The sequence below is a fragment of the Podarcis liolepis genome, assembly GCF_965112155.1.
Source record: "Podarcis liolepis genome assembly, chromosome: 2".
Classification (NCBI taxonomy): Eukaryota; Metazoa; Chordata; class Lepidosauria; order Squamata; family Lacertidae; genus Podarcis; species Podarcis liolepis.
The window spans coordinates 40661557-40688579 of NC_139555.1; the positions used below are offsets into that span (position 1 = coordinate 40661557).

The following is a 27023-nucleotide window of genomic DNA, read 5'->3' on the forward strand; positions in this document are numbered from 1 at the left end:
GATCTTCATTGCTAGAGTGTTTGCTTTCTGATTAAGACAGAACTTGTTTGAAGATAGCAAGGCAATGCCAAGGTTTGTTATTCTGTTTAAAACATAATCCCACTCCCCCACAATTTCTTGCCTACTGCTCATAATATTACAGAGTGCCCTATTATGAAAAGGAAAGGGCTCTAGCTTTTAAACCCAGAGGTGGAGAACCAGAATCCAAAACCTAGAGGGCCACAGTTTCCACATACCTGTTTCGAGTGACTGCTACATCTGTTTTTCCTTACTGCAGAGAACTCTTGAGTGGAGCACATGAGGTATCCAGATATCTGCCTAAAGCAGGGAGTTCCAAGGCGTAAGTGCAGCCACAGTAAAAGATCAACCCAGCAAATGAATGTAGAGGAAGAGGGCATCCACAAATGATGTTAACAGTGCAGGCAACTTGGTGTGGGAATTGCCATTCCTTTGGGCACATTGTTGTATGCGGACAGGAGTAACCGAGAGAGTGAGAGGAGGCATGAAGTGGGATATTCGCTCATGCAAGGAATGGTGTTGGTTCATACTGGCTGGTTTTATCCCTCCACTGCCTTTTATGAAAGGGGGAATTGCTGTGCAGCTGCTGCTGCAGATTGCTCTCCAAAGTCTTCTACTCCTTTTATTTGGCTTGCTGGCTCATAAAACTCATTGTGCTCTACAAGGCACAAACTGTAAATAAATAAAGAATATCACCGCCTTTTTGTCCAGACCTGAAAGGCTGTATTTCCTGAGAAACCAGCTGGAAAAGGTTGCAGGCCCAATAAATGAAAGAAATATAAGAAAAGTTCTCGTGGAACCTGTCTATTTAGCAGCTTCCTTCTGATTCAGGGGCAACCCAGCCCAGCCCAGCATTATACATTCTGCTCAACTCATGGTATGCAAGTTTATGAGCTACATCACAATGAACAGTGGGTCCTCTTGAAAAACCAGGGAGAGCTATATGCAAAAGGGCACAAGTACTTTGTTGTGTGATTGTTGGTGGTGGTGGTGGTAGTTGTTTGTTGGGTTCTAGTTTTGCCGCCGCCTTGTTAAATTTTAAAGTGTGACATTTGGGAGCAGCTGAATGAGGAACCTTTAACATTCATCAAGAGATGAATGAACTGCAATGTCATTATGCAGAGTCTCTCTAGAGTCTAGGAGTCTCCCAGGTGCTCCCTCCAGGTCCAGAGGCCATTGTTATGCTCTGCATATCAGTTGCTGGGGGAGCAGCAGTGGGAGGAAGGCAGCTACTGCCTTTTATGTCCAGCCTGTGGGCATCTGGCTGGCTGCTTTGGAAAATAGGGTGCTGGACTCGATGGTCTGATCAGTGAGGTTCTTATTTTGTTGCCAAGTGTCACCTGTGTTTGAAAGATCTGAGAATCAGTTGGCGTGCTGTAGCTGAGCTGTGGAGGCTTCTTTAATTGCTCCTTTTGGTAGCTGTTAAGCAGTTGCTCTGTGGGGTTTGTCATCTAAAAGACTGACCATCCAATCAAGCGAGAAGCTTTCTTCCATACAAACTTGCATCCTCTCACAGTCCTCAGTTCCTGCTGGAAGAAATGCCTTAATAGTTCCCCTTCTCCTCACATTTTGTTAATTGTTTCGTCTGAGATAGCGAGTATAATCCTTTAGAACTGCCTCAGAGATATATAACCATAGTGTTGATTGTAATAGCTTTCTTGGTAATATGAATGGTTCATGAGAGTGGATGGGGAATGGATTATTTTGAACCATTTCAGAGGTTTCTAGGCATAATAGCAGCAGTAACACTGCATAGTTTGATCTAATTCCCATCAGCCTTACTCATGCACATTTATTCTCCAGGGCAGAATCACATAAATACTTAAAGCACCCACAGCACATGCCTATAAAGATCTTCCTTTAAATCCTTCAGTGAATCACACTCCAAAGCTCCTTGTTGCTTATCACTTGCTTTTTCCTGATATTTAACCCATATTCCCCCTTTGGATGATTGGGCCAATTTCTTCTTCTCCTTCCCTCCATCCAAGTAGCTCTTCATTTTGAATACTGCTGGCATTCCTGCACAGAATCCTTGTGCCATTTGTGTTTTTTTAGGCTAAACACATGCTCGGCCACATGCCTTCTGCACCTGTTCTCATCCTTGCAACATTTCAGCATTTTTAATTTGTGAGATGTACTGTATTTTTTAACTGAGGTGTATAGAGCTTGCTACTTGCTCCAGTAATTCTTGTGAGTGCTAAGCAGCAGTAATGTATGCCCAGTGCAGTAACAGCTCATGGAGAGATGGGAATCTTTGGCCTTATTTAGGATGAGGTGATCAATGGCTGCTAGCCACAATGGCTATGTTCTACCACCACTATCTGAGGCTGAATGCCTCTGAATGCCAGTTGCTGTGAATTATAAGTGAAGATCCTGCCTGTTGGTTTCCCAAAGGCAGTGGTTGTCCACCGTGAGAGTGGGATGCTGGGCTAAATGGACATTTGGCCTGATCCAGGAGGACTCTTCTTGTGTTCTTATGTCCTCATAGCCCTATAAATCTGCCCCCTACTTACATGCTAGGAAATAAGTTCTTCTGTGCATTACTAAATGGCTCTTCCTACAGAGACTTATTCGGCATCATTGCTACAGTCCCCGAGGCTGCATCTCACCCTTCTTCCCTACCTGCCCCCTGCCTCTTGCAGCTTCCTGCATGTACAACTCTATTGGAAGGGTAGAGGTTTAGCCCAAGCTATGACTTTTAGTTGTTCAGCTAGGCCATTTTTTTAATGCAGATATTGCAGGGGTCTTGAGGACCACCAAACTGTGATCATGATGTGGCGGCATCATAGTATCATAGCAAAAAGTTGATAGGAACAAAATAAAAAAATTCCTTCCAGTAGCACCTTAAAGACCAACTAAGTTAGTTCTTGGTATGAGCTTTCGTGTGCCTGCACACTTCTTCAGATACCTGAAGAAGTGTGCATGCACATGAAAGCTCATACCAAGAACTAACTTAGTTGGTCTTTAAGGTGCTACTGGAAGGAATTTTTTTATTTTGACTATGGCAGACCAACACTGCTACCTATCTGTAACTTGATAGGAACAGTTCACATAATACTTGAAAATTAAGAATTGGAAAATTGGGGAAGTGGTCTTTAAGGGGGACACAAAAAACCTATTGGGGGCAGATGTGACTCATGGCTTAGGCACCCCTGATTTACCTATGCTATGTTCAGAGCATAACAGAAGTTTCTTTGCATCAGAGCTAGAAGTTACAAGGCTTTGGCTTCTGCTCATTTGTCTAAAAGGCAACACAGAAAGTGTAAGTACTTCAGAAGCTTAGTGAAAAGCTTGTGGCACATTTAAGAGGTATTTAGTGATGCTTCTGTGTTGTGTGTGATCTGTGATTAGAAAGATAAAAGCCACAGGGTAGGGAGAGTGGGCTTTTGTAATACCATCCTCGGCTGCAGTCTTGTGTATTAGTGGCAATTTGGCTGGCCACAGGTGCATCTTCTGCATTCTTTAAATTGCTGCATGCATTGCTTAGCACAGAGCCCCTTCCATGAGGGAATGGAAAGGGATCTAGAGAAGTGCGAGCTATTCCTCCTTCTGATCCTTCTCCCATCGAGGGTGACCTTAGTCGCTCTGTCAACAAGCCAGCAGGGCTTGAAGAGCTTTTATTTTCATACAAGTTCAGGAAATCCTGGCTGATGACTCTGGCTTGGCTCACATTACCATGACCCGGTGGAGTTATTCTATCCCAGTTCACATTCTCCTTAAATCTCAGTTAAGACTTAGTTGTCCAAGAGGCTTTTGGAACTAACTGCTTTGCATGAGGTGTCGGGGGGGGGGAGGCAAGGTATAAATAAATATAATGATGATGATGGTAATGTGGCTCATCATTGATATGAAACCATTGGGGGAAGTTTTAGGGGGATTTGGGATGGAGTGTCATTAATGTGCTGATGAGCTGATGACCCCCAACTCTTAATTACTCTTCCCATAATTCTCCTTTTTCTCTAAATTGTGAGTGCTGCTGGCAGAAGTTTAAAACTGATGTCCTGAGTTGGTATTGGGCTGGTTGAAAGCAAATAAGCTGAAAAGCAATTCAGATATGACTGAGTCACTGTTTGCGGGTGGTCCAACTCTCATAAGGGCAGATATTCAAAGAGTTCTGGGTGGGCTGGAACACCCCTTGCAGCTTGCAGGATGATGTTAAATCCAGGTCTCACTTTGGATGTCCTGGTAGCATCTGTGGCATGAAGTGCTTTTCACTAGTTTAGGTTGGCTCCTTGCCAATGGAACCAGCCACCTTTATTCAGGTTACTGCGATGCATGGTGTGTGGGACTGCTTTAGAAAACCATTCAGAAACCTCAGCTGATCCAGCACACAGTTAACAGCTTGCCTGGTTGCTGTAAGATGGCAAATGGAACATTTGTTGTCTGTACTTGAGTCATCTTTTAAGAGCAGGCTAACTAAAATACTGCTGAGGCATATCATTGCAAGAGGACACTCTGACCGCACAGGTCATCTTGGAGGGAAAAACATTCTGCTAGTGACAGTGTATAGGCAGAATAAACATAATGTTGTGCAGTCTTCTTAATAAGTTATCAGCGGACTGAGCATGGCGCAGTGCCAAGGTAATGGTGACATGCGAAAGTCACAGTGACTCTGTAGTCTTGTTAATAAATTATTTAAAAAATTATCTGCATAGTGAGGGCGAAACCATAATTTATAAGTGACATGGATGGAGGAATTGAGGGGATGCTTCTCAAATTTGCAGATGACACTAATCTGGGAGGGGTAGCTAATGCCTCAGAAGACCTAATTGGGATTTAAAATGGCCTTAACAGATTGGAGACCTGGGTCCAAACTAACAAAATGAATTTCAATAGGGACAAGTGTAAGGTTCTGCACTTAGGCAGGAAGAACGAGGTGCACAACTACAAGATGGGGGACACTTGGCTTACTAGCAGTACATGTGAAAAGGATCTAGTGGTCTTAGTGGACCAGAGTTTAACATAAGTCAACAGTGTGATGCAGCAGCAAAAAAAAAGCTAACGCTATTCTAGGCTGGAGCAACAGAAGTATGGTGTCCAGATCAAGGGAAGTAATAGTACCACTCTATTCTGCCTTGTTCAGGCCACTCCTGGAATGCTGTGCCAAATTCTGGGCACCACCATTTAAGAAGGATGTTGACAAGCTGGAATGTGTGCAGAGGAAGGGCAACCAAGATGATCAAGGGTCTGGAAACTAAGCTTTATGAGGAAAAGTTGAGGGAGCTGGGTATGTTTAGCCTGGAAAAAAGGAGACTGAGAAGAGCTATGATAGCTGTCTTCAAATATCTCAAGGACCGTCACATGGAAGAGGAAGCATGCTTGTTTTCTCCTGCTCTGGAGGTTAGGACTCAACGGCCAATGGCTTCAAGTTGCAAGAAAGGAGATTCCGACTAAACATTTGGAAAAACTTTCTGACAGTAAGATCTGTTCAGCAGTAGAACAGACTCCCATGAGAAGTGGTGGACTCTCCTTCCTTGGAGGTTTTTAAGCAGAGGTTGGAAGGCCATCTGTCATGGATGCTTTAGCTGAGATTCCTGCATTGCAGGGGGTTAGACTAGATGACCCTTCCAATTCTATGATTTCATTGATACAGCTAGCTACTTGTCTAGACATTCTGCCTCACAATACAGTATCAGCATGAAAGACCTGGGTGTGTCAAGATAGATTATCTGGAGGAGGGAAGATGCCATGCTTACACTGTTACCTTCTGGGAGAGTCATTTATCTTGCTAACTGTATTGCATTGCAGATCAATTTCACAAACAAATTTTACTGCTTGGCACAGTGTCAGCTATATGTTCCACATGACCTTATTAGCACCTTCATTTCATACTGGTAACTCTTTCACTAGTTTCAGTTGTGGGATGGGAGACATTCACATTAGTGTGGGGGAGCAAAAACAACAGATCCTTGTGACACCTTAAAGACTAACCCATTTATTATGGCATGATATTTCACAGACTACATTCCGCTGCATCTGATATGTGAAATGTTATTGTCTGTGTGTGCGTGTACATGCACATGCTCACACAAATGCATATATGGTTGGCAGCGGCGATTGTAATCAGTGAAGTCCAGTCAGAGAGATGTGTGCATGTGCGTTACGTGAACTGCAACCCCTTCCTCTGTTCTCCCTGCTTAGGCAGCCCACCCTATCTCTGAACAGCCGGTGCTGATGCAACCTTTTTGAGATACATTACTATGTGGTGATGCTGTCATTCCGCAAACATGGTCCCCATCTGCATGGGCATCACTGTGAATGCTAATTGTGTTGGCTTGTTAAGCACGAAGTCACAAGGAAGCAAAGCATGAACAGTTCTGGGTTCATGCGGCTGCCTTATTAGCTGCAAGGCTGCGGGCGCTCAGCATTTAACGTGATCAAGTTTCTCTTTTTATATAAGTGTTCTTGTTAGGGATGCATGACGGACTCTGTGTCTGCTGGCAAGCTTTCTAGCCACAGTTTCCAATAGGAAGCTATGCAGAAGGAACTGAGATTGAAGCACAGCCTAGACTCTAGAGCAGTGATAACCAGACTTGGGACTACAATTCCTATCATCCCTGACCACTGGTCCTGTTAGCTTGGGGTGATGGGAGTTGTAGTCCCCAAACAGCTGGAGTGCCAAGTTTGGCCATCACTGATCTAGAGTAACGTGCTAACGTGTGTGTTTTGTGTGTGTGTGTGTGTGTGTGTGTGTTTTCCGGTGGAGAAGGATTTCTGTTGTGTGACTTGGGGTGATGCTGGGAAAACTCTTAACAAAGGCTACCTGGGCTCTGTCTTGATTCGCACACACATTTGTTGCTTGATGACTGCAACCTCAAATCTTGGCTTGCATATATGAATGAGCCATCGCAGATAAAATGCTTCATGGAACTTTCACGTTCCGTCACCTCGCTTTACCTTGAGTACAATGTATTTGGTTTACAGTCTCCTCATTTCGCCCTCTGAATTTCTGCAGAAGCATGCCTTGTTGATGAAATTCAGAGGTCTAGAAATTTTCTGATTCATTAAATCTCTGCACTCTGCCCCCCAACCCCTGCCAAGTACCGTACTTTTCTGTGTATAACACGCCCCTGTGTATAAGACACCCCCTATTTGGGGGGACTCCAAATTAAGAAAATGGGGGGAGATTGCCCAGAGTTGTTGAGCTTTTTTTAGGGGGGATTGTTGAAAATCGCTCACCTGACTGTCCTACGCTGCCACTCACACACGTCACACCGATTGTCTGTCCCCTCACCGGCAGACACCAATCATCGCTCGCCCAATTGACGCAGAGACACACAATCACAAATAGCCATTGCCACAGCCACCAATAACATGCCCGATAGCGCTGACAATCTCCTGCTCATGGAAGCAACCAATCCCACGTCCCCCCTATGTATTATCCGTGTATAATACAACCCCAAATTTTAAACGTCCTATTTTAATTTTTAAAAAACCTCGTCTTATACACAGAAAAGTACAGTAAATAGAGCAATCCTTTGCTATGTGATGTATCAGAATCATACATCTTTTTTTGAAGTACTATTAATTGGCTCTTATCCTGGGGTAATAGTGGCTAATGTAACCAATTGGTTGAGGCAGTGGGAGGAGGACAGGGGTAGAAAGTTCATCTAATAGATGTGAATTTGGCAAACATCAATATATAGCACTTCTATTTGAAGAAAGGGAGCCTACACATCACAGCTGTTAGAGACAGAACTGACATAAGGTGTTTAGAAAGCTTTCAGATGGGTAAAGGATCTGCAGTGAAATATGAGTTTTGAAGCCTTTAGATTTTATGGTTTCGCTATGAAGATCAAACTGCTGTAAAGCTAAAGGAGAGAGATCTGTTCGGGAGGAAAGTACGATGGGTATACGTGGTCTAGAGACAAAAAAAGATGAAGAGGGAAGAAAGCAGAGTGGGTGGTTACTAAAAAGAGATGAAGGTTCAACTATTATGTAGATACCAAAGGAAGGGAAAAGAAAAGGTGGGAGTAGCTATAAATTTAAGGGACGCGGATGGCGCTGTGGTCTAAACCACAGAGCCTAGGGCTTGCCGATCGGATGGTTGGTGGTTCAAATCCCCGCGGCAGGGTGAGCTCCCATTGCTCGGTCCATCTCCTGCCAACCTAGCAGTTCGAAAGCATGTCAAAGTGCAAGTAGATAAATAGGTACTGCTCCCGCAGGAAGGTAAACGGCGTTTCCGTGCGCTGCTCTGGTTCGCCAGAAGCGGCTTAGTCATGCTGGCCACATGACCTGGAAGCTGTCTGCGGACAAACGCCGGCTCCCTTGGCCTGCAAAGCGAGATGAGTGCACAACCCCAGAGTCATCCGCGACAGGACCGAACGTTCAGGGGTACCTTTACCTAGCTATAAATTAGATATTAGCTAAAACCATCCTGACGGATAATGGGTTGAAAAGGTTATGATTTAGATTGGGTAGCACAAGGATGATGTTGGTTTTAGCGCTTTGTTAAGGGAACGGCTTGAGGTATATGCCCGAGTCAGGGATGCTAGGCTGATTTATGTACAAGTACAACAAAAAGCCACACTTAGCTGTGGTTTGCCACATGGCAGTTTTATTTACATTTGAGGAATGCATTATACATAAGGCAAAGGAGTACAAACGTTCGATCAGTGTACTATTATATTGAAAAGGGTCATTTCTGTGTTAGGAACTCATTAGTCCCCCCCCCTTTTAAAGCAAGTTTCATGGATCTATAATGCAGCCATATTTAACATTATGGTCACCTGTTTTGAAAAGGATACTGTAGTACTGGAGAAAGTGCTGAAAGGGGATATTCAAATGACCTGGTGGTGAAGGTAGAATGTATTAATTATGAACAATGGTTTAGGAATTTGGGAGGGTGGGGTGTTTTAATTTTAATTTGGTGGGTGAGGAATATGACTCCAGAATGCAGGAAGTGCCTTGCTAGATCAGACTCAAGGCTCATGTAGTCAGGCATGCTGTTTTCACTAACAAAGATTAAGTGGTTATAGTACACCATTATGTCTAAAATTCACTCAAGGCAGCTTACACAATAACAGATAAAAAATGCAATTCCATTTATGACAAAGTAGAATAAATTTTTTTAAAACCACATCCCGTCAAATAAGAACATTAATGAAACCTTTAATAAACAGAGAACCAACTCAAAGATAAAACTCATTTCCCCCCCACAAAGGTTTCTCTGTCTTGAATTACATTTTCCTTCTTTTCTCTCTCTCTTTAGGGCTGAAAAAACAGAAGTCCTGAATGAAGATCTCTTGCAGGTACAGTGTTTACCTTTCTGACATCTTCTGCAATCATTTGATATTGTACACTACTCCATGCGCAAAATACAAAACTAAACTTTGAAGAGGCTGGTTTAGCAGGGGCTATCCTCTAATAGGAAATGAAATCAGCATGCTTAACATGAAGTTGGTAATAACAAAATTGGATGTATGAGAAATCTATCCATCAAGTCTCCACAATGAACATTGGAGGATTGTGGAATGCAGTCTCACTGGCAGCCTCTGAAGGTCAAAAAATTTCTCTTGCTTACACCAAGGACCAAGTAGATCCAGTTTCAGAGAAGCCTCAAGCTGTAGCACTTCCATATTGACTTAGAAAATAGCATGAATGGGGGGGGGTGATCTCTTTCAGAATTCTATAGTAGCATATATATGTAGAGAGGGTACCAAATATAATACGTGCCTCATCAGCAGAACAGTTGCCTTTTGTTCATTTGTGTTCCTTTGGTGGTGAGAGAGGTTGGGGTTGGCCTAGGGTGTGGTTGTTCATTTGTGATTGGCTGTGTTGAACTTTGTTTTCGTGTGTGAGTGGGGTGGGTGGGCGTTTTGGAGTGAACAGCAAAGAACCTGCACAAGCAACGCTGACACCAAACCCTACATATAGTAAGTAAAATAGTAATACCGTCGCCCGACCCCACCCCCACCCATCTTTCCCCCTCTCCACCTCTTTCCCCCTTTTCTTCCCAAAGTCTCAACAAATGAAACTGATTTGTAAAAATGTTACATGGGGGGGGAATACGAGAGAGACATTGCAAACACTTTTGTAAAACAAGAAAATAATAAAATAAAAACTAACCTCTCCCCCCCAAAAAACAACAACAACAGTTGCCTTTTGTGACTAGCTTTCAAACAGGTGGTCGATGACTTTTTACAGGGCAGGTAGTCTCTAGTCACTCTTCATTTTTAATAAGGAAAGTTTGGGGCAACTTCTAAATATAACTTTTCACTGAAGTCAAGGATATTTTGCACTAAAAGTTGGCTCACAATTGATCACTGGAGACATTGCAAACAGCTCAACAACAGCTCAACAATCCAAGTCTAAGTTACTAAATAAAAATGCAGAATCTCTTTGAAATGTGAAACTTGAGAACCTAAACATGAAAACCTAGTACCACAGTCCCTTTCACATTTCAAAGGGATTCTACATTTTTATTTAGTATCTTTGACTTGGACTGTTGAGCTGTATGCAATGTCTCCAGTGAGCAAGTGAGAACCAAAGAGCCAGCTCCCAGTTCCTGGATGTGAGCATCTGCCAGTTTATTTTATTTTATTTTAAAGTCTCAGTAGCAGTCTCTGACATCTTCTCTTTCCAGGCCCCCAAATCAATCCTGGGAGACCTAAAGGGGTCCCACTACTATTTTTGCTAGAGTGCATGCCAGATGAGCTGTCCATGCCTATTTTCAGAAGATATGGCATCTCCCCTTATGAAATCAGCCAGATAATTATGCCATTTTCCAAAACTGACTAGTCTCTAGAAGCCAGTCAATTACAGGAGGTATTTCAACAGTGGCTTCAGGTAGCTAGCTACATTCTTCATTTGAACATTCACTTTCGGGTTGCCTCCATAATTCCAAGCCTTTATTTTGCAGTTGTCCTTTTAGCATCTCATTACATTGCTTCCTTTCTTAATACAGACACAGTTACTTATCCACCATATCTCCATTCATTCCTAAAATAGGAATCACAACATTTTATTCTACTTAAGTTCCAGCTTTTGTTTCAGGATATTAAATTAAAATCAACGCTAAAACAGTTGTTTCTCCTCTCTCAAACTTTTAACCGCAGTGGTTTGTCTGTAAATTACCATAATGGGATTAGAATGGGTAAACACACTTATTTTTGGATTACTAATTCACTTCCATAGCTAGAGAGTGGTGTTTAGGGTTGGTAAGCCAAAGATGGTACAAACCAAACATTGTACTAAGTGCATCATTCCTGAATGCTGAAGTAACATAGGAAGTGACTGAGGATGCCAAAGTTCAGATTTTGCTGGCATCTTGAGTGCCATTTCCTGCATTTCTGAGGATGCTCAAATAATCAAGGAAAACTGGGAAGTATAGTTTCCTAGAATACTCAGACACTCAAAAGTGCCCCTCGAGCATTTTGGAAAACTATATTTCTTGGAGATCCTTTTGCCTGGGATGTAGTTTCCAGATTGCCTGGCATCTCTGCTATCACAGCTTATGGGCCTGGTTTTTTATTTTATGTTTCTTGTAACTTTTTATTTTAAACTCTAGTGAAATCCTATCCAACTCAGAGTACCCTTCCTTGTAACTTCATTTCGGAGCCTGATTCAGAGTGCTCACTTTGACATTTGAGTTCTTTCATGACTTGGGGCCACAGTGACTGAATAACCATCTCTTCCCATATGCACCTAAACGTGCCCTGTGGTCATCAATGTGGGCTTTTCACCAGGTTTTTCTGCTAGTTGGAATATTGTGTAGTAGCAACAGGAAACAGGTCCTCCTCAGCAATAACCTCACATTTAGATAATGCCTGCCTTGTGGCATCAGGCAACTAACTTTTCATTCTCACAGATTTTATTAAACCCTCTGTTATGTGGTCTTTTAATGTGTCTGTTTTACTTTCTGGAGACTTTTAAGGTCTGTAGTACCTCCTGCTTGGTATAAACTTTTAGCTTTTTGCCTTGTGTTTGCCATGATGGTTATCTTGGTGTTTTTGAATTGCATTATCTTAATTTTCTTTAAATACTTGTGTACTTCACCCTGAAAATGATAGTTGTTGGGTGGCTAAGAAAAGAGCCAGGAAATAAATAAATTGTGAAGTCTGATGATGTTAATCAACTATTTATTGTGGCATTTGTTCCTTAATTGTCATATAGTCCGGCGTGTTAAAATTGGCTGCTGATGAATGGAGTATGCAAGTGGACGCTTTAAGGGGACCCAGAGGGCAGGGCCTATGTGAACTGAATTGTTTCTCTCTCTATGTCCAGATAGCTGAGAGATGAGGACGAGCACCTCTGATGTGATGCCTTCTGGTTGTGTTCCTCCCCAGGTGGAGAAGCGTTTGGAGTTGGTGAAGCAGGTCTCCCACAGCACACACAAGAAACTGACAGCGTGTCTTCAGGGTCAGCAGGGATCGGATTCTGATAAGCGCTCGGTGAGAGATTCCAGCACCCACCAGACAACAGAGCTGGGTTCATGTCTCTACGTGTTTCACATGGAGAAGAGGCAGGAGGGAGGGAATCAAGCTGAGAAGACAACATAGCTAGCTTTCCTCCCCTCCTGTGTGTAAATTGTATGTGAGCATAAGAGTTAGTAAAACGGGTTCGTGGGGGGGGGGTTATAAACAAATAATATTGTTTGGAAATAGTGTCATTTTCTGGGAATGAAGTGGACTCAAACTGTGATGTGATGGATTTAAAAACAAACCCTAAATTTATACAGCAGTTGCTTTTGTTGCAGAAGAAATTGCCTTTGACATCGCTAGCCCAATGCTTGATGGAAGGTTCTGCTATTCTAGGGGACGACTCCTTGCTTGGGTAAGATTCTTCCCATTCAAAATACCCACCTATTGGGCAACATACAACTCTCTCTCTCTCTCTTTTTAATCTGTTCCAGTCACAATAATGTTCCCCAGCTGAAAGGCCATTTCAGTAGGAAACATGTTGGTGGATTTATTTAAAATATTTATACCCTGCCCTTTCCTTTATAAAACATTTAAGGCAGCTCACAAACAAGAACTGTAAAATGCATTAAAAATAAAAGGATCGCAAGTCTAGCGTTGTAATGAAAAATCCTTTTGCCTGAACCAATTTTAATAGCTTCTTGCTACTTTTCAATTGCCACCCCCTTTTCCAACCAACCTTTTTCAGGTTGGGTCTCCTCAGTCTTATTTCATGTGCTTTAAACATTTAGAGACACTGTTTCATGTAAAATAGCAAGGCGGTTTATAGCATAAATCAATACGAAAGACAATAAAAAGATACTAGGTGTTGCCTCTGCCATAGCACCTTCGCAGGATGCAGCAATAAGTTGTCATTTCACACCAGCCTGTTTTATTACAAATAAACCAAAGCATGTTAGTGGAATGACACAGAACCATTTTGTGCCTCAGGTGATATAGAAGCCTCTTGGCCTGCTGCCTTACAGAGCCTGTGTGATTAGTGCTTCAGATCCTCTGTCTGCCACACATCATCTGTCTCAGGCCCACGACCATCTCTGCACCTCTCTCTGTCTGTCTCTCTTGTTCGCCTTTCCATCTCTGTTGCTTGCCGTACCACTTCAGTGTGATTATCTGTTTTCATGCCCTGCAGGAAGATGCTGAAGTTATGTGGGGAAGCAGAGGACAAGCTTTCTCAAGAGCTCATCCACTTTGAGCTAGAAGTTGAGCGGGATGTGATTGAGCCTCTCTTTGTATTGGCTGAGGTGAGAAAAAACACAAGCGGTGGTAGTTAATAGCTGCAATGAGCACTGTTTTGGGTTGTTCTGATGTGTTGGTATAAGTCAGGCATAGGCAAACTCCGGCCCTCCAGATGTTTGGGACTACAATTCCCATCATCCCTAGCTAACAGGACCGGTGGTCAGGGATGATGGGAATTGTAGTCACAAACATCTGGAGGGCCGGAGTTTGCCTATGCCTGGTATAAGTGGTATAACCTCGAAAGTAGGGGGGGACTTGTGGCACACCAGACATTATGCACTTTTAACTCCCTTCAGCCCCTGCCAGCTTGCCCAGTGATCAGGGATTATGGGAGTTCAAGCCCAGCAAGTTCCCTTACCTCTGCTCTAACAAGAAAGGCCTCTGAATCAAGGGGGCAATTCTGAAGAAGATTCGAGAAGGATAAGAAACACATCTGCAATGAAGGACTTCTGGTATTTGGCCCATTGGAAGTTGGGTGCAGGCAGGGAGCAGGGCAGTGCCGGCTCAACAAGTTCCCGTTAGGTGAAAAGACTGGGCAGCTAGTAAAGCTCATGGGCAGGTAGAAAGACTTGAGTTTGGCTCTGTGAGAAAAACTCAAGCTCTGGGTTCATTAAGCAGCAAGGCTGGGAGGGGTTGTGAAGCAGGAACAGGGTTATGCAGGGCCAGGAAGTAAGGCAAGAGTAAAAGAGAGGCAACTCTGGGAGCCAAGAACAAAATTTTCTTCAGGTTTTAAAGTGTGTTGTGTGTGTGTGTGTGTGTGTGTGTGTGTGTGTGTGTGTGTGTTGCAAGGAATATTTAAAAATCATGTCAGATTTTGAATGCTGCTCTCTCTAGGTAAATGTATCCCAGCCTACTTTGAATTAACTGAAGGGATTTCCTTTAAAAAATCATTGTGAACTTTCTCCTCACAGTGTGGCCCTTGAATCCTGGTATTTTACACCAAAACATGGTAGCCATTTTAAGTTGCTCCATGTTGTCAGCCTTTCTGTTTGTATTTTGCTGCTCCCTATATTGTCAGAGGAGGGGTGTGTGTGTTCTTATTTTGCTGTTACAAGTTCACATGCACAAAACCAAACAAGGAAATACTCACTTTGCAGAAAGGAAGCTAGACTATTTTTAAGAGAGGTTGAGTGTGTTCCAGAAGTGCTCCTTGTTCTTGTGGGTCTACTTTCAAATCAGGCGTTTTGGAGCTGAGGAGATAGTAGATACATGCACCACTGGCTAATTAGGTGTTCTCTAGGATAGGGACGCCACAGTCATCACCTTCGTTTTTTCCCTTTCCTCCTGTCATATTTCTTTAAAGTGGATGGGCTAAAAGTATTTTTCAGATCTAGATTGAGATAGCTGCCAAGCACTGCTGCCTGTTTCTTTTCCAATTTTCTGCTTTTAACACCAGCCAGAGAGCATTGACGGCAAGTTGTTCAGGGGGCAGTATGTGGCTTCTTGTCATCTGGGAACTGTCCAACAGTGGTATATGCCCCCAGCTGCTGGTGTTGACTCTAGGCTCCGAATCAGATGCAAAATCCTGAGAATTCACTTTGACCTTGCTTGGATTCAGTGACAGGGATGTTTATTGGAGTTCTCTGCAGAAAATACCCATGTTACTATCATTTATTTTAGGTAGAAATCCCCAATATCCAAAAACAGAGGAAACACTTAGCGAAATTAGTTCTGGACATGGATTCGTCAAGGACAAGGTAAGAGGCATGTTAGCTTTTTGTCTGCCCATCCTTAAAGTACCATGTCCCTTGCTTCATGTTTCTTCATGTTAAAAATTCATGCATTTTTTTAAAAAAAATTATAAATACTACCGTTTAATGCACATAACAATAATAAAAAGCCATATCAAGTTCCAGTGGGTTAAGCAGCAAATCACAGATAAATGCCCTAGTTTTGTTCATTCAATTTATGTGTTGCTTTCTATGAATGAAGGTCTCTCGAAGCAACTTTAAACCATAAAAATGCAATATGTTTCAAAGGAATTGTTTAAATAAGCACTAAAAAGTTCATTCTCCAGCAATCAATTACAAAATCATCAAAATACTATTTCCCACCCAGCAACAAGACAAACACCAAGATAAAATAAAAACAGGCACCGTTATCAGAGCACAAATTAATGCCCAAACACCTGGGAGAATAAGAACATCTGCCTGGCACTGAAAATATGGCTGACGTTGATGCCTGGCAAATTTACTTGGGGAGAGCATTCCACAAATGGGGGCTACCTCCAGAAAGGCCCATTTTCTTGTTTCCACCCTCTAAACTTCTTTTGGAAGGGTCACATAGAGAAGGGATTGAATAGGCTCATACAGGGGAAGCTGCTACTATTAGCCTTTGAACTACCAGTGAAAACAGAATTTTAAAAATCTGTCCCTGATGGATTTACTGCTAGAATGACATATCTTGTCATTTGTTGCTATTTGCCCATCAGGCTTCTTGCGCTGCCCTCAGTCTTGCCTGCTCAACAGCAACACTACGCCAGTGTGGTGTAGTGGTTAAGAGTGGTGGACTCGTAATCTGGTGAACCGGATTCGCTTCCCCGCTCCTTCCCATGCAGCTGCTGGGCGACCTTGGGATTGTCACACTTCTCTGAAGTCTCTCAGCCTCACTCACCTCACAGAGTGTGTTTGTTGTGGGGGAGGAAGGGAAAGGAGATTTTTGACTGCTTTGAGACTCCTTAAGGGGAGTGAAAGGCAGGATATCAAGTCCAAACTCCTCCTTCTCCTCCTCCTTCTTCTCTTCTTCTACGAGAATAGGCCATGTTTCTGTTTCCCCTTTGGTAAAAGAAGGCTCCCTGGAAGATGGGGTGAGAGCATTCTGAGATACTTTCAGCTCTTTCCACAGACATAGATGGAGTCAGTGAGGGCTTTGGAAATTCCCCCAGTTGTTTGATCCTGTGTACTCCTCAGTCTGGGGATGCGGGTGGCGCTGTGGGTAAAACCTCAGTGCCTAGGGCTTGCCGATCGCATGGTTGGCGGTTTGAATCCCTGCGGCGGGGTGAGCTCCCGTCTTTCGGTCCCAGCTCCTGCCCACCTAGCAGTTCGAAAGCACCCTTAAGTGCAAGTAGATAAATAGGTACCGCTTTATAGTGGGAAGGTAAACGGTGTTTCCGTGCGCTGCGCTGGTGCTGGCTCGCCAGAGCAGCTTCGTCACACTGGCCACGTGACCCGGAAGTGTCTCCGGACAGCACTGGCCCCCAGCCTCTTAAGTGAGATGGGCGCACAACCCTAGAGTCGGACACGACTGGCCCGTACGGGCAGGGGTACCTTTACCTTTACCTTACTCCTCAGTCTGTCAGATCCAGCTAAAATGTCCTACAGAATTCCCATGTCTCCAGATCTTTTTCTGTCAGAGGATCCAAAAGAGAAGGCAGCGCAGGAGGATTTACAGTCTCCTACAATGGTCTAGTATTAAATTTCTGTCAGTGTCATTCAGTGAGGAGTCTGCATTTACTCTGACTCTGCTGTTGGTGAAAGAGAGAAGGGATTACTACAACATGTCTTATTAGCTGGCATACTGTGCCTCTGATCATGCCCAAGGAAGAGCTCTCTTTCCTGCCTCTTCAGCTGTGAAGCAGGTGGCTGAGACTCTCCCTCACTGGGGCAAACAGATAATCTGAAAGCCAAATCGTGTCACTATCACTATGCCCCCAAGCCAGCCTAAACAGCAAGCTGGTATTTCTGATCATGTCTGGAAAAAATGTAAATTGTGTTTATTTCCTTCCCGGTGCTCCTCGAAAGCAAGCTATTTTTGCCTTGTGCAAGCTGATCTCATTCCCTGGAGGTACCATTGATATGTTGCCACAAAACTGGTCAACTCATGAGGTCTGCAGACAATTGAACTGGTATTTCCGTGAAGTGGAAAAAAATCTCACCACAGCCACCACCAGGCTTGTTTTGTTTTGATTGCTACATTTATGTCCTACCTCTTCAAGAAGCTGCAGGTGTTTTTTATGATTTGCCACCACCTCCTCCCTGTTTTATCCTCAAAACAACCCTGTGAGATAGGTAAGGCTGAGAGACTGTGACTGGCCTAAGATCATCTCGTGAGTAGGGAATTGAAACCCTGGTCTCCAGGTCCTAGTCTAACCACTCTACACCATACTGGCTCTGTTCCTCCCATCGCCAAAAGAACATACACTTTCATGCATCTGCCGAAGAAGAAGAAGAAGAAGAAGAAGAAGAAGAAGAAGAAGAAGAAGAGTTTGGATTTGATATCCCACTTTATCACTACCCTGAGGAGTCGCAAAGCGGCCAACATTCTCCTTTCCCTTCCTCCCCCACAACAAACACTCTGTGAGGTGAGTGAGGCTGAGAGACTTCAGAGAAGTGTGACTAGCCCAATGTCACCCTGCTAGCAGCTGCATGTGGAGGAGCAGGGAAGCGAACCCAGTTCACCAGATTACGAGTCCACCGCTCTTAACCACTACACCACAGAGAAGTTCATGTTTCAGTAAATAAGCTCAACTTTAAGATACAACAAGATTCTTGGTCTTCTCAGACAAATCGGTAGGAAACCAGGGGAGCATCCTGAACTGCCTTTTGCCCACGAGATAGTGCGATGCTGCTGCAGTCAGCAAAAGAACTTTCAGCTGGTCCTATGTCATAGTGTGATCATGGGATGAAGCCTCTTGGGTGCTGCAGCAAAAGGGAACAAGATTAGAAGGAACGAATTTACACATGTGAAAGTCAGAGGGAGGAAGAGGCAGTGTTCTAGATTCCATAGTGACAGGTGACTATTTTCTCTGTGCCATAAAGGAAAATGCATTGGAGATAAAGATGAACGGCTTCTGGGGGATTTGTGTTCTCCCAAAGTTGGGAGAGCCTGATGTGGATGGCACTCACCCTTTCACTTTAATTCCACTAAGATTATGGATGTGGTCCACCCTTAAACACCTAACGTCTGTGTCAGCATTTCAGCACTGCAAGAACTGACAGCGTCTGGCCCTCAAAGGTGGGAGGGGGAATGATTTGAGAGGAGCCAGACGGCACTTCTGTTTTCCCTTCAAATTAGGTTTGCTGATCTTTGGGAATAATCTTCTTATTTGAAACTGGTTATAAACAGCTGGTTACTCCGACTAGAAGTATTGAGTTAACTGAGGATTTAAAGAAAAAAATCCTCCCTGATCTCAAGTGGAGGACATCTTCCCACTGCTGGCCACAGATATCTGCCTTAATCCTACATGAGACAGAATGTGCTGCAGCTGAATACAGGCTGCTCGTCCATGTCATGGATTTTGGGATGTCTGCCAGTTCACCTGGGAAACCTACTGATGGCTACCAGCCATGATGGCTGTGTTCTTCTGCCACAGTTGGAGGTAGCAATGCTTCTGGAAACCGCAAGAGGGGAGAAGAGCGCTCTTGTGCTCATGCTCTGTTTGCTGGTTTCCCACAGCAACTGTGAGAACATGATGCAGAACTAGATGGGTCATTGGCCTGATCCAGCAGGCTCTACTTATGTTCATTCATGGCTTTCAAGGATGGGCCCTAAGTTTTTCATCAGGCCAAATCTATAGCTGCACACCTGGTGTCAAAAAAGGTTATTTGGAAAACGAGCGAGGTCCCAAACAAAGAAGAATGGCAAATTAAGTTCACCGAATATGCGCAACTTGCAGACTTAATGTATAGAGTAAGAGAACAAAAAGAACATGCGTTTAGAGAAGACTGGAAAACGTTTATTGAATATATGGGAAATAACTGTGTACAGCTGAAAACACTGGCAGCATTAAGATAAATTCAACAGTGTGAATAAGTTTTGATGGGATTTGTGATATGCAGAATGAACCGTGGAAAGAGAAGAAGGGAAGTCATTGACATCTTAAGGATGTAAAAATGAGTACTTTAAATTGCAAAACAGAAAATTTAATTATGTATATTATATATAATTAGAACTAGAACAGATTGAAATAGCTGCACAATTATTTAGGCCCAGTTCTTGTGGCATGGAAGTTGCTTCAGGGTAACGTGAGAGGATAACTTTTAAATCTTGGGCAGTCACTTTTATTGTACTGATTTAACAACTGTTTAAAAAAACAAAACCCTCTTATTTAGGCAGGCTGTAGTTTAGAGAATAAGACAGCTTGGGACGTAACATTTTGGTTAGAAGAAAGTGGGGAGTTGGAACCATTCCAGTGGTTTCATTGCTGTAGGAATGGCCCACTAGGCAGATATCATTTAAGCTGACATCCTGATCATCCTCAGATCGGAGGCAGGCTTAGTCTGACAGAGGCAGCTCCATTCTGAGCTGGCCAGTGAGGTCAATCAGTGGAACATCTCTGTCTCTCCTCAGCACAGGACTTTGCTGCATGTTTTTTAAAATGTTATCTTCTTCAACAAAGCAGTATCCTATTAAGTTCTATCACAGGCAGATGGCAGTAAAGATAAGGATGCAAGTAGCAGATTTTTAGGCTCCCTCATGGTGTTCAATGGATTTAGGAGGTTTCCATCTTAAGGGCAAATTACTCCACAGATTATTGCATCCCTTGAGTATTGCTTGCATTTTGGAGTTTCCCAGGTCATTCTTTCCAAGGGTTTGTTATTGTTGCTTCTTCTGATAAGAGAAGCAGTTGTTTAGCGGATATATATGTGAATTTACAAATGGTGATTGAGGGAGAGTCTAAAGACAACCTGAGGAAAGGGCGGGATTGAAAGGTTGTGTGCCTTCAAGCTGATGGTGTGCCTTCAGGCTCTTGTACTGGTGACTGCCCTTGCTAAAAGTTCTGCCCCACCTACAAGTAGGAGTCCTCCTCATCTGTTGCTAATGTCATTTAACTTCTTTCTCCGGCAGGTGGCAGCAGTCAGCCAAATCTTCAGGTTTGTCAAGCAACTTGCAGCCTTCGGGTGCCAAAGCGGATGCTCTCAGGGAAGAGATGGAGGAGGCAGCAAACAGAGTGGAGATTTGCAGGGTATCTATCTATCTATCTTTCTTTCTTTCTATCTATCTCTATCTCTATATCTATATATCTATATCTATATCTATCTACATCTATCTATCATCTATCTATATCTATATCTATATCTATATCTATATCTATATCTATATCTATATCTATATCTATCATTTCTTTCTTTATCTCTCTCTGTCTTTCTATTCCTGGTGAAGCATCATTTGTACTATCTGGAATGTGACTCAGGTGATGGCTCCAAAAGCCACTGTTCTTAGCCCATTGAAGCCTAGTATTGTTGGTGCAGTAGCAAATACTATCGCTTGGGGAGGAGAGTATTTAAAACTGCAATTTTCAGCCATTTGCCCTAGTTTGATGAATAGAACTTTGGGCAAGTGGTAGATGAATGTGTGAATTGTGATCCAATTAACATTCTTACTATAGGGGTGTTTTATATTTTATCTGAATTTCTGGAAAGGAAATGCATTTTGCAGCACTACAGCTGTTGCAGTGAGTTTGACTTGGCCATTTTGCATCCGTGTAACTCTTGTCGTTTCTGTACTTCCCGCAGGATCAGCTCTCAGCTGACATGTACAACTTTGTGGCCAAAGAGATAGACTATGCAAACTATTTTCAGACTGTAAGTAGCAGAAAACTTGGCTTTTCATGAGGGGGGTGGGGCACTCATGCGCCTCAACTTCCCCATCTCCCTTTGGAAAACCATAATGCTTTCCAGGGCATGAGTTTTCTTACCAGCTGCCTCTTGTTTCATCTTTCTCCCAGTTAATAGAAGTGCAAGCAGAGTACCACAGGAAGTCATTAGCACTTTTGCAGAATGTGTTGCCTCAGATCAAAGCACAGCAGGGTAAGTGTGATGCAGTGTCTCTTACATTACCATTTGTCACATATTACATGAGAGACGTGCAGTGCTGCTCTCTGAGGCAACGTGACTACCATACCAAGCATCAAAAGTCAAGGTGATTTTACCCATCAATCCAGAGCCCCCGGCCTGCTAACAGTTGCCTTTGTGGTAGATGAGACAGTGTGACAGCTTAGCAGTCACAAAAGGAAGTAGGTCTGTGGATTGCAGCCAGCCAGAATACTAAAAATAAGAATGCCACCATATACATCATTCCTAGAATCGTTGCCAGCACCTTACTCTAATCAAAATGTAAGGACTCATTTGGGCCTACTCTTGAGCTCACAAAAGCTATGAGGAATCAACAAGGCTAGCACTATAGGATGTTATGCACATTAAGGCTCTTTTCCGGGTGTGTTTTGTTCAGTTTGCTAACCACTCTTCACCAGTGAGATCCTAGGATATTATACCAAAATATATTTGAAACCTTAGCCAATACTTTAAACTGACCAAATCTCCTGGAAGAAGATGTTCCATAGGTCGGCTGTGACTGCAGAGGAGGGGCCTAAGTCATTGAGGTTTTTTGTAAACATCAAAACCGTGAATAGTGCCCAGTAGCTTCTTTGCAGTCAGTGCAGCCTGTGTAGAATCAGTGTTAGATTTTTACCAGCTGGATATACCCCTCATCGCTCTGGAGTCTGTCTTCCACACTAGCTGTGGGTTCCACCCCATCTTCAAAGGCAGCCCCATGTAGACCACATTGCAGTGGCCCTGAGGAAAGTGGAAGTCTGGGTTCTCAACTGTGTTGACGTACCCCCATGGTTCTGCGGGTTCCTCCCTTTAATCAGGCAAGGGGCCAAAAGGAGTTGAGCACAATCCCATGCAGCGAAGTTAGCTGCAAGTCCACGCTGTACCCTAGTTGCCTCTTAAGGCACTGTTAAGGTGATGATGCCTGAAAACAGCTTTAGACATGTAAACAGAGGGTGATCTTCCAGTCTCGAGGCACATGGCATTAGGGACAGCTCTGCAAACAAGCCAGGAGTGTGTAGAAGTCCAGCTACTGCATGTTACCAAGAGGGTGAGTTGTGGGTACATCGTGATTGCTTCTTATTTGGACTGCCTTCCACAGAAGCTTGGATTGAAAAGCCCTCCTTTGGGAAGCCCCTGGAGGAGCACCTAGCTGTCAGTGGCCGGGAGATTGCTTTCCCCATCGAGGCGTGTGTCACTATGCTCCTGGAGTGTGGCATGCAGGAGGAGGTCTGTATCGGGCAACTGATGCCCCTTCATGCTAAGGCCTGGGAGTGCTTACCATCCCCCCCCCCCATATTCCCATCCCTAGCCCCAATGCTGTGTTGCCCACACTACCTTCCTTGGGATTTGCAGGCTGGACAGACATGTCATTATCGTCTCACCCCACCCCACCCCACAACCACACACACTTTTATTTCACATCTTGTGTTTGCAGGGCCTATTCCGGGTGGCCCCTTCAGCCTCTAAACTAAAGAAGCTTAAGGCAGCTCTTGACTGCTGTGTTGTGGATGTTCAGGAGTACTCAGCTGACCCACATGCCATTGCAGGTAAGAGCTGCTCTTGTCTTGGCATACCAGACTGGTGTTGTAGTGAATACTATTAGCTTGAACGAATGGAAGAAGGTTGCTTTCAGTGGCAAACGTAGACAATTAATCAATTATGCACACAACCCCCTAAGCATGCTTATCAAACCAAAGACAGAATTGTAACTTGAGTCAATGAGTCACACACAAACATATACACACCAGACAAACCCTCAAACACACCAAAGCTAACATTAATAGTTTTTAAAACTATATTATATCTAAAGCTATAGGTGTATAATTACTGCAGTTTTTAAATTCTTTTCAAATACAGAAATAGCACTTGAAACAAAATCTGAAAAGCAGAGAAAATATTGTCGTCCCCCCTTTAAAACACAGCTGTAGTTGTGAAACTCCTACAGCACAAGGCAGTCCACCCTCCCCTCGCACTAATATAGATACAGAGAGTCATCTAGCCATGTGGAGAAGCCTTGCTATTTATTTTAAGAGCATACGTACATCATATGTTGGGATGAGTAGCAAAAAACCTCCTGCCACATTTACTTTAATACAAATGACCAAGTGGTAGGAAACTCTACCATGTTGTCAGATGGTCATCTATATTAGTTCTTGTGTCCAGAAAGGGAAATATTGATCTCGGCATTAGATAGTACAGCATTTTTGCTCCTGTCAGTTAAGGGCTGGTTCATCGACTTCAGCTGTTGCCCCAAACCAAGGAAAGTTCAATGAGGAAAAAAATTCCCTCCAAATTAGGATGAGGCTTTCTGCTTTGGTAATGCATGTTCTGTGTTTCTATGTCTCTTGCACAGGGGCACTGAAGTCCTATCTTCGGGAATTGCCAGAACCGCTCATGACATTTGAACTCTATGAAGAATGGATCCAAGCCTCAAAGTGAGTTGTTCACCATTGCTTGAGCCCTGCTTCTTCACCTTCTGGTATAAAAACAGAATATCAAACAAGGTTGAAATTCTGGACGCTTCCTTCAAAATAAGTCCTATTGAATTTGGTGAAAATTGCTTCCAAGTAAACATGCAGAGAATCAGGCTGAAACTTGTACCTTATCAGCTTCTCTCAAAATTATTGTTTGTTTATACCTTTTTCCCTGACGGGACTCAAGGTGGCTTACAGATAAAAACAAGAACTGCTCAAAACTCAGAAAAATCAGTCATTAAAGTATAATTAAACATGGATAGAATCACAGCTATGTACATTTATAGACTCTGTTTTAAAACTTACCAATGGTTACAATAAAAACAGCACGGCACCAGCCCTTTAATTAGTTCAGTTCCCAAAAGTCTGTTGAAACAAAAAGTCTTCATCTGCTGGCAGAAGGAGAGCAAGGAGAGAGCCAGTCTAGCTTCTCTAGGGAGGGAATTCCGAAGTCTGGGAGCCCACAATATTTGCCATGCAGAACCAGGAACTTCATGGGACAGATCAAACCCTCTTGGTGTAATTTACCGTGGGAAATTCCAATCCCCACCCACCCACCCCAAAATTGAACATATTCTAATTATTTCTCCAAGAGCCTCTACCTATGGACATGTATGTCATTATCATTTATTTGTTTCTCTCACTTATTTATTAGTCACTTTCTGGGGCCACACCCTCACACATTCAGGGCTTCGTTCAGTATGCAGATATATTCGAATTCAGGGCCCGTTGGTGAAATGTGAATGAGTCCCAAGCAACAGATGTCTACTATGCATAGAAAGGAGATTATTCTCTGACATATGTCAAAGCTGTATGTCTAAGGTTGCCCACCTTAGTTTTCCAAGGAATTCCTCTGTTTCCCACACCAAGACCAGAAAACATTAGTTGCACCTAAGTCACGATGTGATCAATCAATTAGTGTTTCAGCAGGACTCAAATTTAACTAATTTCCTTTGGATCCAGGACCCAATTCTCAAGAGCTTGTTGTTGTGTCCCAAGTACTCCAACAGATTCAAACGAATTACTATTTTCTGTAATTGGTTTTGCTTCAAATGAATTGCCTCAGCTTGCCCCCTCTTGAGACTGAGAAATGGCATCTCTGCTGCAAGAAAAGGGTTTTTCTCAAAATTTGCCGCAGCTATAGTCTGGCCTAAAGCTTCCCTAATAAGACTGGGAATGAAGCTGTTATTCCAGCCCACATCGCCTGATGTAAGAAAAGTGACCCAAGACTGTCCCTGATCTTACCAGGCATTTAAAGTGGCTACACTTTTCAAAGGTCTGCTTTAAACATTTGCATAAATCTGATGCTGAAGTGCGATCTGGGGCTTGTCACTTCAGGATAAGTGATTGTGCAAGTAGGCCCCACCGCAACTGTTGCTTCCAGTACATGACAAGGAGCAGAAGTCACATTCCCAGAGAGGTGAAATGTGAAGCGCATTGGCAGCTTTCCCAGCAGTGACTGTCCTGTCCTGTCCTGTCTGTAGTGTGACAGGTTTCAAGTGCGAAATTAATGGAGGGCAAGGGGGCGGCTCCCTCGGTGCCTCGTCTGTTCACAACTTGTCTCTATTCCACTGCCTCAGCTCAGGCAAGCTTAGGAAAGAGAGGCTGAAGGTGCAGAGATACAAAATCCCCAAATGTTTTATCCATCATCCCACTGCTGAATTAATCGCAGACATCTCATTCTTGCTTCACAGCATCCAGGACCAAGACAAGAGGCTGCAGGCCCTGTGGAATGCCCTTGAGAAGTTGCCCAAGCCCAGCTACAACAATCTAAGGCAGGTGTATGCCAGCCAAAGGATATACCTTCACTTCTTCTTCACTGTCTGTCTCTTGCTGACATTAGTTTTACAGTTTGCAATTGCTGTGTGGCCAAAAGGTCCACCCAAAGGCTATACAGTCATACCTTGGTTCTCGAACACCTTGGCACTCATATGTTTTGGCTCCCGAATGCCACAAACCTGGAGTGTTCCAGTTTGCGAACAATTTTTGGAAGCCGAACATCCGATGCTGCTTCAGCTTGACTGCAGGAAGCTCGTGCAGCCAATCAGAAGCTGCGCCTTGGTTTTAAGTTCTAGAACCAAGGTACCACTGTACCTTTAAAATAATGGTGGGTGGGTGGGGTGAAGGTTGATTAATGTTAATGATATTTTGCATTTCCTGGCCTGGAAAGTTTCTGATGCAGCTTCAGTCCCAGCACGCAAGAGAAGAGAAATATATGTGGGTGGGTAACCATTGCTCCAAGCACCTATCACATATTTTGTGCCAGGTGTTCTCTTCTCTCACATGGCCTGCCTTGCAAAAAGGGACCAGTGCTTCTCATTTCAAGAGCCAGGCTGGGCTGAAACTTGATCTTGTCTGCACCACAGTAAAGGACTTGCTAGTTCTCACCCACTGCCAGCAAGACGTTTTGCCTGTACTTGGGTGTTGGGGAGAAGCTTGTAATGGCTTTGGAAGCTTGCAGTGTCTAAAGTTGCCACGTTAATTCCACCAGGAGGCCTCTCTGCGACAGGCATTGCATTTAAACAGGGTTGTGTCAATGAGACACAAGAGTGCTTGGCACTCCTGACTCTTTGCAATGCACCTCGAGGAAAATTTTGCCTCCAGCTCACTGCCTTCTAAGTAGCAAGGGATGCTTCCTACCTCAACATCCAAACCAGTTTCACAAGGATCCTCCCTAAGAGACAGGAGGGAGATCTGGCATGCTGCTTTGCTAGAATGATTATACAGGAGCAGATACATGCAATATTTTTTATTTATCATTTATTCCTTTCCATTTAGGAATTGCTTCCTATGACATTTCTCAAATAAATTCTACAATACAAAAGCATCCATAATAAAAACTTATGTGGAACCATTTAATTTATAAAAACAACTTCAAATTTAATACAGATATGGACCAGGATTTATTATTATTATTATTTTTTAAAATATCCCTTTTAAAAGGCTTGGGGGAAATTGGCACCAAAAAGACAATAGCAACGGTGCCTGTCTGATATGTACTTCCAAAAGGTAGGCAGCACCATGGTAAAGGCCTGATTCCTATACTGTGTAGAACAGGCCTCCAGATGAGATAGTATCTGCAAGAGGCATTCTCCTGCAGAGAG

General features: G+C 43.4%; 1 protein-coding gene across 10 annotated transcripts in view; it reads left to right on the forward strand.

Moving 5' to 3' along the window:
- ARHGAP44 (Rho GTPase activating protein 44) overlaps nt 1-27023 on the forward strand; it is an 87834-nt gene that overhangs the window by 39345 nt on the left and 21466 nt on the right. For 8 of the 10 annotated variants that reach the window (XM_083487503.1, XM_083487504.1, XM_083487500.1 and 5 more), the window contains exons 2-13: nt 9230-9269; nt 12306-12410; nt 12716-12792; nt 13567-13678; nt 15294-15370; nt 20460-20577; nt 21128-21196; nt 21340-21421; nt 22545-22672; nt 22881-22992; nt 23799-23880; nt 25614-25694. In XM_083487503.1, the coding sequence (XP_083343629.1) occupies nt 9230-9269; nt 12306-12410; nt 12716-12792; nt 13567-13678; nt 15294-15370; nt 20460-20577; nt 21128-21196; nt 21340-21421; nt 22545-22672; nt 22881-22992; nt 23799-23880; nt 25614-25694 (1083 nt within the window). Of the gene's footprint in view, nt 1-9229; nt 9270-12305; nt 12411-12715; nt 12793-13566; nt 13679-15293; nt 15371-20459; nt 20578-21127; nt 21197-21339; nt 21422-22544; nt 22673-22880; nt 22993-23798; nt 23881-25613; nt 25695-27023 lie in introns of those variants that run through there. The other 2 variants (XM_083487498.1, XM_083487502.1) reach the window with 2 other exon arrangements.